Source organism: Triplophysa dalaica, chromosome 16, assembly GCF_015846415.1.
Source record: "Triplophysa dalaica isolate WHDGS20190420 chromosome 16, ASM1584641v1, whole genome shotgun sequence".
Classification (NCBI taxonomy): domain Eukaryota; kingdom Metazoa; phylum Chordata; class Actinopteri; order Cypriniformes; family Nemacheilidae; genus Triplophysa; species Triplophysa dalaica.
In genome coordinates, this window is record NC_079557.1 from 22,257,967 (window position 1) to 22,271,898 (window position 13,932).

Below are 13,932 nucleotides of genomic sequence, written 5' to 3' on the forward strand. Positions count from 1 at the left end.
GTACGTTGTTGTACATGAAATAATTTTATTCAGTAAGAACTTCATAGTATCCAACATGGCTCTTTAAACATTCATGTTTAAACAACACGTTAACCAACATTACCATCATGAAACAACATTGCAAAACAAGGCCCAAGTGAGTCTGTAAAACGGTCCACATCTTGATCCATCAGAGCACAACAAGTAGCTGGAACTATGGAAACGAAACAAGAGAATAATGTTAGATATTCAATTTATAGTCAGAGAAAAACAGAGGACAACATCTACAGTCAGAGAATAATAAAATGATGTAATTCAATGATGAGATCTGTGTGTGTGTGTGTGTGTGTGTGTGTGTGTGTGTGTGTGTGTATGTGTGTGTGCGTGTGTGTTGGCATATGTGGTTTATGAAACCAATTTTCAGGTTTACATACCAGCATTATGAGACCAATCGGTTTATGAGGCCATTTTTAGTGGTCTCTTAATTCTGGAAATTTAAATTGTCATAATTATTAACAAATAATTAATAAAATTGTTATTAATGTGTTTATGATTACTAAATGCAGTAGTTTATTGATTAGTGTTACTATTTTACTTCTATTACACTACCTACCCTTTTAAGTAGCTTTATAAATATGGTCTTTTAAACCATGATGTGTCTGCGTAAACTTAAAACAGTGCCCCTGTAGGAGGGATTTGGTATTGCAAAGTTATACACCTGGCGCCAAATTACACACACATTCGCGCCATAAGCGTTTGGCGGAAGTTACCAGCTACGCAGTTCGCGCGTTGGCTGCCCAAATGAAGAGTCGCCGCACCGGAGTGAACACCGGAGTCTTCGAAGAGAAGTAAGTCCTTAATATCTTTATATTTTTACATGTTAGAAATTCGTGGCTTATCCCATTAATGGATGTAAAAGAGTGTCGTCATATTTTTATTCTTATTTTAATCGACTTAAATCGACCTTCTCCTGTCCTTGTTGGTATTTCGAGTTAGTTATGTACAACTGGCGCCATTTGTCGATGTTAATTTCAGATGTCAAATATTTATTTAATGTGATTTGTTTTAATGTAATATAAAACTGTATTGATGCCCTATGAGAAGCTGCAGCTTCAGATGCCGCAGCTTCTAGAATCAACTTCTAATGTTACATAAATGTGATGTAGAAAAGTAAGTTGATATCGAATGTAATTATTAAGAAAGATGAAGGTAATTATTCAGAAATGTAAGGAAAAGTGGTGTCGTCCCCTTGTGCGGAGCAAACTGCTAATATGTCAGATCGTCTAAACACTCATACGATATACTTTTATTTAATTATTTATCGAAGTTCAAATATAAAACACTGTAGAGAATAAGCATAAAGTCCACAAAATGTCTCTTGGTCGCGTGATTTAAAATAATCGTAACGGGACGGCTTGAAGGTTTAGCTGGTTACTGCTGGTTAATGCGTTCTGTAACACGTGATGCTGCTCGCTCCCATAGCGACCTTGATTCACACACGTTGGTCAGTTCAAGAGTGAAAAATGTTTAATGTGATTTATGTAATTATATATCGCTTATGTGATATAATGAAAAGCTATTTCGTGTCTATTCATCTATAATTAAACTGGTTGATATGGGATTTATAACGTAGGACATTTCGTAGAGCGGTTTATGTAATTGTAATGATAAAATAGTTCAACATTCAATAACTACGAGTTTAAAAGGGAGTGTATTTCAAACAACAAACAACTTAAGCATGTTATTAATATAATACTGTTTATAAAGATTGACTTTGCATTGTATTTTGTAGTGAGTCGAATGATGAGACGTGGCAGAGGATTAAATCCTCTCAAAGATGCCATACACCATGTGAAAATGGGGAAAGACAAAAACATAATATCAGAGCGATACATTAATCCCGCCAAAGGTGAGTGTTTTTTTGTAAACCTTATCTTGATTAGTTAAATTCTACTATATTTTTTAAAGATTTTTTTTCAGTCCATATTCCTGACCATTCACCAGGGATTTAATGTAGTTACACTAACTGTCAGGGTCAAATGCTACTTCAAGGTATACATGAAATTACAATTAGAAACAACAAGCATTTATTAACAATTGTTATGGAATATTGTACAATTATAGTTTTTTCATGTTAGCAAATGAAATCAACCCCATTTATAGTTAGTTTGCACTCTTCTGTAGAACTTAAGCTTAGTTCAGACTGTCACCGCAAATCAGATTTTTGGGCATAGAAGATTGGAATCTAATTTAAATGATTGATTGTCCAAACTGTGTACAGCAATTGTTCAGATCCAGTGACTCGTTTTTTTGCAGTATCTGATTTGGTTTCTATGACAATGGCATTATATTGACAAGGTAGAGTTAAACTTTATGCACGGCTGTGCAAACCGACCGGTGTATGACATCGCAGTACCGTGAGAAGGATTCCACAGCACACTGCTTTGTCACTCTCGTAGAATGGTGAAGTCATACGGTGATCAGTCAGAAAAACATTGTATAGAGTTGAACAATGTACATTTTTCTAACAAAATCATGACGTGTAGCCGATGCGCTGGATTACTATGTCTAATGAAACTGCTGCTGAAGCGTATGAGGCTGGAATACGGGGCTCTTTTCAGTAATCCAGCAGACCGACAACAATATATGCATTGATATCTGACATGTTTACGTTTAAATGTGTTGTTTCACGTGGAGCAAGAACGTAATGTTAGCCAAAAGAAACTCAAACTCAATCTATCTTTTTCGGACTGAAACTGATTTCCAGAAATGCAATTTGAAAAGGATTTTAAACCACATGTGAATGTAGCTTGAAACTGATTACGCACAAAAATCTGATTTGAACTGACAGACTATACGTAGTCTAATCATCGTGGCACATGTGCTATTGCCCTATAATAATAAGAATGAATATACTTGAACAACAATCAAACAGAGAGATGCTCAATTTCACACCATAAAAATTACTTGAATTAATAATAAATAAGTTAATAAAAATATTTATTATTAAAACATAATTTCATATATTTTTTTTTAAATTAAAAAATACTTTAATAAATATATATTTTTAATAAAAATGTTTAACTGTTGCCTGTTGTTTTTTGTCATTCAGGTCGGGGAGTATTTGCAAATGCCCTTATTGTAAAAGGTTCCTTCATTCTTGAATACAGAGGAACTTTAATTGAGAAAGGGGATTTTGAAGACATATTAAATGAATATGCATACTTTTTTAACCACCTAGGGCATAACTACTGGTAAGTAGCCTGAATTTTACTGCATGTTAACACTTCTGCATCATGATGCATTTTTTTAAACGTATTTCTTTACTCTGAAACCAATTTAACACTCGGTTGTCAATGTTTTTTCCCTATAGCATTGATGCCTCTTATGATAATGGCTCACTCGGTCGACTTGTTAACGATGATGAGAAGCCAAATGCAAAAATGAGGAAAATTCTAGATGTTGATGGAAAGCCACATCTATGTTTGTTTGCAATCAAGGACATCGATGCAGGTGAAGAAATATTATACGATTATGGAGGACATAACTTGCCATGGCGTTCTCGCCATGGACAGGAACATTACAAGGTAGAGTATATTTTAATTTAAATAAAGTAATTTACTAATATAATCTTATTACTTCAGCTTTGCTTCTGTCTCTCAGCACCTTCATGAGCCCGTTGCTCCAACCATGACAGCATGTGACATCAGGTCTCCTACAGAGGTTTGTTTATAGTTTTGTCATTTTTTTTAACCGAATGAGCGTCAAACTAAATTGAGTTCTCTTATTGCTACTAAATAGGACTTAGCAGTAGACTTTTGCTTTATAACACTTGTGTGTGTTTTCTGATGGGTTAAGAGGACACAATTTAGTTTATGAGGACACAAAATGTCTTTAAATGTGACTTAGCAGTAGGTTTTTGATTTATAACACCTGTGTATATTTTCCCATAATTTGGTTTCAGAAGAGTTATTAAGGCTTTGACTACACAGCTGAATGTCTTATTATTACTTCATTCTCTTTGTTTGTCTTTCAGCACCTTCATGAGCCTGTCGGTCCAGCCATGACTGCATGTGACATCAGGTCTCCTACAGAGGTTTGTTTATAGTTTTGTCATTTTTTTAACTGAATGAGCGTCAAACTAAATTGAGTTCTTTTATTGCTATCAAATGGGACTTAGCACTAGGTTATTGCTTTATAACACTTGTGTGTGTTTTCTCGTGGGTTATGAGGACATGATTTGGTTTATGAGGACACAAAATGTCTTTGTATTTGACTTAGCAGTAGGTTTTTGCTTTATAACACCTGTGTATATTTTCCCATAATTTGGTTTCAGAAGAGTTATTAAGGCTTTGACTACACAGCTGAATGTCTTATTATTCCTTCTTTCTCTTTTTTTTGTCTTTCAGCACCTTCATGAGCCTGTCGGTCCAGCCATGACGGCATGTGACATCAGGTCTCCTACAGAGGTTTGTTTATAGTTTTGTCATTTTTTTAACCGAATGAGCGTCAAACTAAATTGCTCTTATTTAAATTGTTCTCTTATTGCTACTAAATAGTACTTAGCAGTAGACTTTTGCTTTATAACACTTGTGTGTGTTTTCTCATGGGTTAAGAGGACATGATTTGGTTTATGAGGACACAAAATGTCTTTGTATTTGACTTAGCAGTAGGTTTTTGCTTTATAACACCTGTGGTTATTTTCCCATAATTTGGTTTCAGAAGAGTTATTAAGGCTTTGACTACACAGCTGAATGTCTCATCATTACTTCATTCTCTTTGTTTGTCTTTCAGCACCTTCATGAGCCTGTCGCTCCAGCCATGAGGGCATGTGACATCACATCTCCTACAAAGGTTTGTTTATAGTTTTGTCATTTTTTGCACCAAATGAGCATCAAACTTAATTGAGTTATCTTATTGCTAGTAAATGGGACTTAGCAGTAGACTATTGCTTTATAACACTTGTGTGTGTTTTCTCATGGGTTAAGAGGACATGATTTGGTTTATGAGGACACAAAATGTCTTTGTATTTGACTTAGCAGTAGGTTTTTGATTTATAACACCTGTGTATATTTTCCCATAATTTGGTTTCAGAAGAGTTATTAAGGCTTTGACTATACAGCTGAAAGTCTCATTTTTTCTTCTTTCTCTTTGTTTGTCTTTCAGCACCTTCATGAGCCTGTCGATCCAGCCATGACAGCATGTGACATCATGTCTCCTACAGAGGTTTGTTTATAGTTTTGTCATTTTTTAACCGAATGAGGGTCAAACTAAATTGCTCTTATTTAAATTGTTCTCTTATTGCTACTAAATAGTACTTAGCAGTAGACTTTTGCTTTATAACACTTGTGTGTGTATTCTCATGGGTTAAGAGGACACAATTTACTTAATGAGAACACAAAATGTCTTTGTATGTGACTTCGCAGTAGACTATTGCTTTTTCACAGTTGTGTGTTTTCCCATAATTTATGAGGATTTGATTTGGTTCATGAGGACACAAAATTACTTAACATGTGAGTTGGCAGTAGACTATTGCTTTATAACACTTGTGTGTGTTTTCTCATAATTTATGAGGATATGATTTGGTTCATGAAGACACAAATGCCTGTGAATGTTACTTAGCAGTAGACTTTTGCTTTTAAACACTTGTGTGTGTTTACTCATGGGTTATGAGGACATGATTTGGTTTATGAGGACACAAAATGTCTTTGTATTTGACTTAGCAGTAGGTTTTTGCTTTATAACACCTCTGTATATTTTCCCATAATTTGGTTTCAGAAGAGTTATTAAGGCTTTGAGCACACAGCTGAATGTCTTATTATTCCTTCTTTCTCTTTTTTTGTCTTTCAGCACCTTCATGAGCCTGTCGGTCCAGCCATGACTGCATGTGACATCAGGTCTCCTACAGAGGTTTGTTTATAGTTTTGTCATTTTTTTAACCGAATGTGCGTCAAACTAAATTGCTCTTATTTAAATTGTTCTCTTATTGCTACTAAATAGTACTTAGCAGTAGACTTTTGCTTTATAACACTTGTTTGTGTTTTCTCATGGGTTATGAGGACATGATTTGGTTTATGAGGACACAAAATGTCTTTGTATGTTACTAAGCAGTAGACAGTTGCTTTACAACACTTGTGTGTTTTCTCATAATTTGATTTCAGAAGAGTGATTTGGTTCATTACATTTACAATTGTTCATGATGATTTGTGTCTATTTTATTACTGGCTGATTAATTGTCATTAGTTGTTGATTAGTTGTTTTGTTTTATTACATTTTATTTTACTTTGGAGCAAAAATATGCATTAAAATGTAACTGAAAGAAAGACACAAAATAATAATCATCGGTTTGTTCATGTTTTTTCTTGTACTCAGGACAAAACCGTTGGATCCCAGCAGGAATCCACAAGACCAGGCAGCGGTGATGATGGTAGGACAATTTTTTAATGTAAGAAATTTAGTATTTTCACAGTAAATTATAGTTTGCATATTTAGACTCATTTATTTTCATATTTTCTATTCTCCTAATTTATTTAGTTTTTAATCAGATACATGAATCTACCAAAGAACACCAAAAGCTTTCACCTTCAATTGGCCAGTACTTCAAATAGTTGAAGGAATAGTTCACTCAAAAATGTTAATGCTATCCTAGGTCTATATGTGTTACACCAATAAAACTAATGTAAGTGTACCTACCACTTATTAACACAATCTAATTATTTCTCTTTAATTACAATGTTTGATTAAAAGAAAGAGGAAGAAAGAGAAAGAGAAAAGAGAAGAACGTTGGAGTGAGAAGGAGAGAGACAGCCAGAGGTAAAAATCAACTGACCCATCTACCATTCATATTCAAGCATTCAACGGCCCTGTAAAGTCTAATAGTCTTAGCTCAGTTCAGTGTTGATTCTGTTCAATTTAATAACTGGATGAAATTAATTTTCAAAATCGTTTTATTTGCATTTATTTCTTTAGTTTGCAAAGCACATCAACTTGTCAAAGAGGAGATGAATTCGCTTGAAAAATGTTCTGTTTGCTCTGGACCGTTTTCCCCACTGAAGTGGTGGGGGCTGAAATGTAAAGGTTGGTATAAAATTATCTTGTGATTCAATGAATATATTTATTTCTGTGCAATACGTGGTATGGCGTGGTGCAAAACCGCTTTTCTGTGACAGGTTAATGCTCCACCAAAGCTCTTGTAGAAGAGAAGGCACTTTTCAACCCATTCTCTACACTCTAGGGTACAATATCAATAGCCCATTGACGCATGTCAGAACAAAATATGCTTTTTTAAATGGAGGTCAATGTAGGAAATGTGCACTTTATAAACTGGCACCTGCTAATGTTCATAATATTTTCCATAAAACATTCAAATTGAAAGCTATATTTGGAAATTATAACCAAGTACATGTTTATAAGATAATTCATGGAGAATTATGTCTTGTGACTTGCAACAATTTTTTAGTTTTGGCTAGTAGATGTTCTGAATGGCCTGAAAACTAGAACAGGTTTCCATCCAAAACCGATTTTTTTTTTATGAAAAGAACCTGAACCGTTAGCAGAAGTCCATTTTTCATAGGACTTTATACACATTTTTATACACATACACACAAGTTGCTGCTTAAGTTTCTATAATAGCAATTTGCATATACTCCAGAATGTTATGAAGAGTGATCAGATGAATTGCATAGTCCTTCTTTGCCATGAAAATTAACTTAATCCCAAAAAACCTTTCCACTGCATTTCATTGCTGTCATTAAAGGACCTGCTGAGATCATTTCAGTAATCATCTTGTTAACTCAGGTGAGAATGTTGACAAGCACAAGGCTGGAGATCATTATGTCAGGCTGATTGGGTTAGAATGGCAGACTTGACATGTTAAAAGGAGGGTGATGCTTGTAATCATTGTTCTTCCATTGTTAACCATGGTGACCTGCAAAGAAACGCGTGCAGCCATCATTGCGTTGCATAAAAATGGCTTCACAGGCAAGGATATTGTGGCTACTAAGATTGCACCTAAATCAACAATTTATAGGTTCATCAAGAACTTCAAGGAAAGAGGTTCAATTCTTGTAAAGAAGGCTTCAGGGCGTCCAAGAAAGTCCAGCAAGCGCCAGGATCGTCTCCTAAAGAGGATTCAGCTGTGGGATCGGAGTGCCACCAGTGCAGAGCTTGCTCAGGAATGGCAGCAGGCTGGTGTGAGCGCATCTGCACGCACAGTGAGGCGAAGACTTTTGGAAGATGGCCTGGTGTCAAGAAGGGCAGCAAAGCAGCCACTTCTCTCCAAATAAAACATCGGGGAGAGATTGATCTTCTGCAGAAAGTATAGTGAATGGACTGCTGAGGACTGGGGCAAAGTCATATTCTCAGATGAAGCCCCTTTCCGATTGTTTGGGGCATCTGGAAAAAGGCTTGTCCGGAGAAGAAAAGGTGAGCGCTACCATCAGTCCTGTGTCATGCCAACAGTAAAGCATCCTAACACCATTCATGTGTGGGGTTGCTTCTCATCCAAGGCAGTGGGCTCTCTCACAATTCTGCCCAAAAACACATCCATGAATAAAGAATGGTACCAAAACACCCTCCAACAGCAACTTCTTCGAACCATCCAACAACAGTTTGGTAAAGAACAATGCATTTTTCCAGCACGATGGAGCACCGTGCCATAAGGCAAAAGTGATAACTAAGTGGCTCGGGGACCAGAATGTTGAAATTTTGGGTCCATGGCCTGGAAACTCCCCAGATCTTAATCCCATTGAGAACTTGTGGTCAATCCTCAAGAGGCAGGTCGACAAAAAAAACCCACTAATTCTGACAAACTCCAAGAAGTTATTATGAAAGAATGGGCTGCTATCAGTCAGGATTTGGCCCAGAAGTTGATTGAGAGCATGCCCAGTCGAATTGCAGAGGTCCTGAAAAAGAAGGGCCAACACTGCAAAAACTGACTCTTTGCATAAATGTCATGTAATTGTCGATAAAATTGCAATAGAAAACATCAAACTTTGCACTTCTCTGACCACTTTTCTTTCATCTCCATCAACATACACCTTCCCACATGCATCACAGCAACAACCAGTTTCTTTCAGATGTAATCTTTTCTCTTTCTCTACGAGCACCTTCTCTTCTGCTGTCGAATCCTCTCTTCCCTTTATCTTTTCTTCCCTGGAGACTAACACAGCCACCGACACCTTATGCTCCCCTCCAAATTCTTAACATCAGTCTCCACACAACATCGAGACTGACAGAAAGGGAACCGTGTCTGATCTTGTCTACGAATACATACTCTAAACCAGGTATACTCACCTAGTGACTTACTACATTTCGTTACACTGTACTTGTATATGTGTAATGACAATAAAGTTGAATCTAATCTAATCTAAATCTACCTGAATTATCTCTCGTTGAAAGTCTTCAGTTTGCTTGTCTTCCTACTTCCTCTGAATGTGTTTGTCTATGCCAGTTACCCTCTTCACTCCTGGATTCACCAGCCCTGCGTTCACAATCTAGTCATATCAAGTTGAGTCTTATACATCATATAACCATTTACAAAGTATTACTTCCATCTATCGTCATGATCCACACCTAAAAGGATCCACACCAACTCAACCTTTTTGTGTCAAATTGTACTTCAAGTCGATAGAAGTGCCCATCTTAAAACCTATTTCTATACTAAATCTTAAAGCCTATTTCATCTATCCTGCTTGGGCCACCCAGGTACCTTGTACGATAGACCTCAAGGAGGGTTTGCCGGTGTCCCATGGTTAAATTTATGCTCTCTCCATCCCTATTAAGAAAGCCTCGGAGGAGTGATTTGCCGAATGCCTCAGGGATTCATCTGTCCCTCTCTGTCACATGCTGCCTCAACCTGCTTCTTCTTCGTGGCCAAGAAGGATAGGGTTTAAGACCCTGTATAGATTATTGAGCAGTCAACAAGATAACAGCAACGTTTTGCTATCCTCTTCCCCTCATCCTGGCAGGAGTCGAACAGTTGAGAGGTGTGTGCATCTTTACCAAGTTTGACTTCTGCAGCACCTACAATCTGGTGTGGATAAGAAAAGGTGACGAGTGGAAATTAGCTTTTTTGACCCTTACCGGTCATGATGCATACATTATAATGCCTTATGGACTGGTTTATGCAACTGTGCTTAATGCAAGCGGTAGAGGCTTTTTGCACTCAACTGTACTTGTGTTTATAGATGATTTATTCTTTGAACCCTGACGATCACCAGCACCATGTTGCAGAGGTCCTTGAACGTCTTTGATAGCACCACCTCTACCTCAAGGCAGAAAAATCCTCCAAACTCTGTTAAAACATCTCCAAAATGACATTTCCATGGACAAGGTGGGAAGGTGGCAGCTGTACCCAACTGGCAAACATCCAGTCCATTCATAGATCTTCTACGCTTCATGGGCTTCGTCAACTTTTATCGCCACTTCATCAAGATCTACAGCTCCGTCATCATACCCCTCACATAACTCCTCTCAAACAAACCTAGGTTTCATCACCATATATTGATTATGGGAGGTATTCCGAATGAAAATGACCGTGAACATAGACCATGGGCTTTATGAACATGTGGGATTTATCAATAAAGGCTACGCGTCTATAAGAACTGTGAACGCACGTTTGATAAATACTTTTTTTTTTGGTTCTTAGACACAAAGAACATATAGAACATTTTCTACACACTGTTGATAACGAGGCCCCAGGTCTCCCTTGGCCATTGATACCTTCAAACATCTGAAGAAAAAGTTCTCCTCAGGCACCCTGATCAATTTCAGACCATCATCGTCGAGGTAGACGCCTCCTCTTCGTGGGTAGGAGGGGTGATATCGTAGTGGCAGTAAGATCAACCAGTACTCCATCCATGTGCCTTCTGCTCTCATAAATTCACCCCGGTGGAAAGGAAACTAAACTGTTTGCCATGAAGCTATCATTGAAAGAATGGATGCATTTGCCGGAGGGTGCTCAACATTCGTTTATCATCTACACCGAACACAATAGCTTGTGATACCTCAAAGAAGCCAAGCTGGCTTGGTCATGGTTTCCATGTCATGCCACCTAGTCCGTCTCAAAGGCCTTCCCACAGCAACGGAATCATCTCCTACTCCCTCTATACCAGTGCTCTGGTATCCCGAGGACATCGTCTCAGATCGTGGACTCCTGTTCATTTCCCGGGTATGGTGTGTACTCTAAAGTGGAGAATTTGGTCGACTGGGAGGGCTACAGACTAGTGAAACGCTCTTGGGCCCTGAGTGATAACATACAGGATCCCGCTCTTCTCAACACCTTCTACTACAAGCATCCCAGTCAACCCGCACAATTTGACAACGACAGACCACTGCGACGGCACTGCCCCTAGGAACAGGCTGTGGGCGTGGCACTGTGACGGAGACATCAGTCTCTCTTATCACACCTCCTCCAGCTAACACTCATTAGTTTTAATCATCTGTCACTCATCTTCTCACCCATCAGCACCCGTATAAAGTCACCAAACACTGTCAGCATCTGATCTCATCTAAGATTATAGACTCTAAACTTGCTATACTCACCTAGTGAGATACCTGGTTTTAACATAACTTAAGACGTGTAATCATTGTAGTTCATTGTAATCATTCTTACCCTGAAATAAAACAGCTGCCTTTATAAAATAAAACCTGAAATAATAAACCACGATGACGTATGTGATGGACAAATTCGACTACCGGAAGACGCATTCGAATCCTGGCAAGGACGCGTCCGAAGTAATGGCTCAGATGGTCAACCTATATATATATATAGGAGTTTAGTTGCAATTTAACTTACAATTACTGTCCTACCCTATAGTTTATGAATAAAAGTGCATAATATGCAAGCAATACATTGTAAAATAATTATTTCCATATCTATGTCAACAGGGCTTTTGGAAAGCAGGCCATGTCCAAACACATCAGAAGGACTAAAAGCTGACAGACAAATCTCTGAAAACGATGGTATGATAAAATGTTTGCAACGCAACAAATGTATTTTTGTGATAACAGCACAAAATATTACTTCATACAAGTAAAGTATACTTCACAATTATACACAATTAAGTTTACAATTAAACTGCAAGATGTGTAGCGCAAGATTGCTGACAGCCCTAGCGAACAGATGAGCTTAGTATCAATAATGAAGAGAGAAATGATGTGAAAGAAAATCAAACCCGGCTCATGACAGAAAGAAACATTGAACAAAGACTTTTATCATGACGTTCAACGTGTCTAAAGACCTCGCAGGTGACATCAAATAGATTTCCTAGCGTCCTCATAGACATAATGATTATAGTTGTTGTCAAGGTCCAGCAAAGTACTAAAGACATTGTTAAATTAGTCCATCCACTCAGGCTCAACTGAATTTTTCTGAAGTAATGAGAATACTTTGAGTGAAAAACAAAACACAATACTAAATTTAATCAATATATTCTCCTCTGTTTTGTCAGTCTATGGTGCACGTTCATGAAGCACTTGCATAAATACAGCTTTTGTCTGCTTGTAAACACAGTTGCGCTTCCAGGTTGCCAGTCAGAACACTGGTGTCTGCCCCCACATTTACATAAAAATCGAATGCATATGCTCTCAATATTGAGCGCCATAGACTGACAACACCCTGGCCTGAATTTAAGGCTAGATTAGAGGGGGTTTGAAGAGACTGAGGTCTTCCATCCTGCCATGTAAGGGGTTTATGGCAGTTGATTTAGCAGCCTTATCTGATGACACTGTGCTCATTTGTTTATTAGGCCACCAAAATCCAGTCCTCAAGTAGCAGACCTTACTTCATCAGGGCAGTTAGTCAGCCATAAAGCTGTGCCCTGGAATGCTTTATCAAGTGGTACTATACTATATTCAAGTATGTGGCCAAAATAAGAACTTCAATATTTAAAAAGGGATGTTTTTAAAAGGGGAAGTTAACTTTTAATTGCCCTTATATGATTATATCAAAATATTTATCAAATTACAACTTATTCTGCAAACAGTGAGCAGAAATCTTATATCAGTTATATAAAGCTTAAACCATCGGAGTCTGTGTAAGTATTGGCCGATCATGATGACAGAAAATCGTTACTCGTATCTGCTGCAAAAATCCTGATCCTGTATTATTCCCTGCTTTGAACCTTGTTTACATTTATGCATTTGGCAGACACTTTTATCCAAAGTGACTCACATTGCAATTCAACTGTAGTTTCAAGTTTTTTTTATAGCACATATGTTATATAATCATGGTGTACACCGTGCACACCTGATCATTTTATTTCTAAGATTTTTAAACCGTATCAATAAAGATATGATCTGTTTGTAGTCAGCAATGCTAGCAGTTAATCATCTTGTTTGTTACTAGTCTCTAGCAGAGGAAGGCGGATGCCCAAAAGGAGACCATGGACGAAACCTGAGGTGAACGCTGTGATGAGACACTTCAAAATGCACATCAGCAAAGCTCACTTGGCAACAATGAGGGAGTGTGAGGTCTGCAAAAGGTGCGAGCATCCGGTCCTTCAAAACCGGTCCGTCCAAATATACGTGATTTTGTACGGAACCGAGGGCGAAATTTTAAACACGTGGAAAATTAAGTCGAAATTTTAATGTTCGTAGTCCAAGGGGCTAATTATCTGTTTGACACATTTTAGTTCTACTCTTTTAACTTGTAATTTTTTTGATAAAAATGTATGTATTTATTAGTTTCAAAATAGAAATTTTAAGAAAACATGTTTTATTCTCCTGCTGGTAGTGTTGATCATTTTAGTTTATATGTTTAATCTGAGGGACTATAGACCTCTGTTGATGTTTTTTTAACTTTAACATTTGTGGTGTTTCATGAAGTTGGGTTATGTTTTTCATTCCTGTCCCTGAAAGGCAATGTTTTGTACCTGTCAATGTACAATATTTGACAATATGTTGTTGAAGATTCAACACTTGCAACATTATAATAAATTACTACTAATTTGA

At 37.3% G+C, this 13,932-nt stretch overlaps 1 protein-coding gene across 2 annotated transcripts; it reads left to right on the forward strand.

Annotated features, from left to right (window-relative positions):
- The first annotated feature begins 360 nt into the window (after positions 1 to 360).
- Positions 361 to 13,932, forward strand: LOC130438378 (uncharacterized). Of its 2 annotated transcripts, XM_056770273.1 has the most exons (11): positions 361 to 827; positions 1,772 to 1,888; positions 3,092 to 3,233; positions 3,353 to 3,566; positions 3,643 to 3,702; positions 5,830 to 5,889; positions 6,352 to 6,406; positions 6,727 to 6,792; positions 6,949 to 7,056; positions 11,869 to 11,943; positions 13,328 to 13,932. In XM_056770273.1, coding segments are annotated over exons 1-11 (1,140 nt in total). In that variant the 5' UTR covers positions 361 to 826; the 3' UTR covers positions 13,570 to 13,932. The 2 variants fall into 2 exon arrangements, with proteins under 2 accessions (XP_056626251.1, XP_056626252.1); XM_056770274.1 differs by lacking the exons at positions 361 to 827; positions 1,772 to 1,888; positions 3,092 to 3,233; positions 3,353 to 3,566; positions 3,643 to 3,702 and adding exons at positions 4,778 to 4,833; positions 5,146 to 5,205.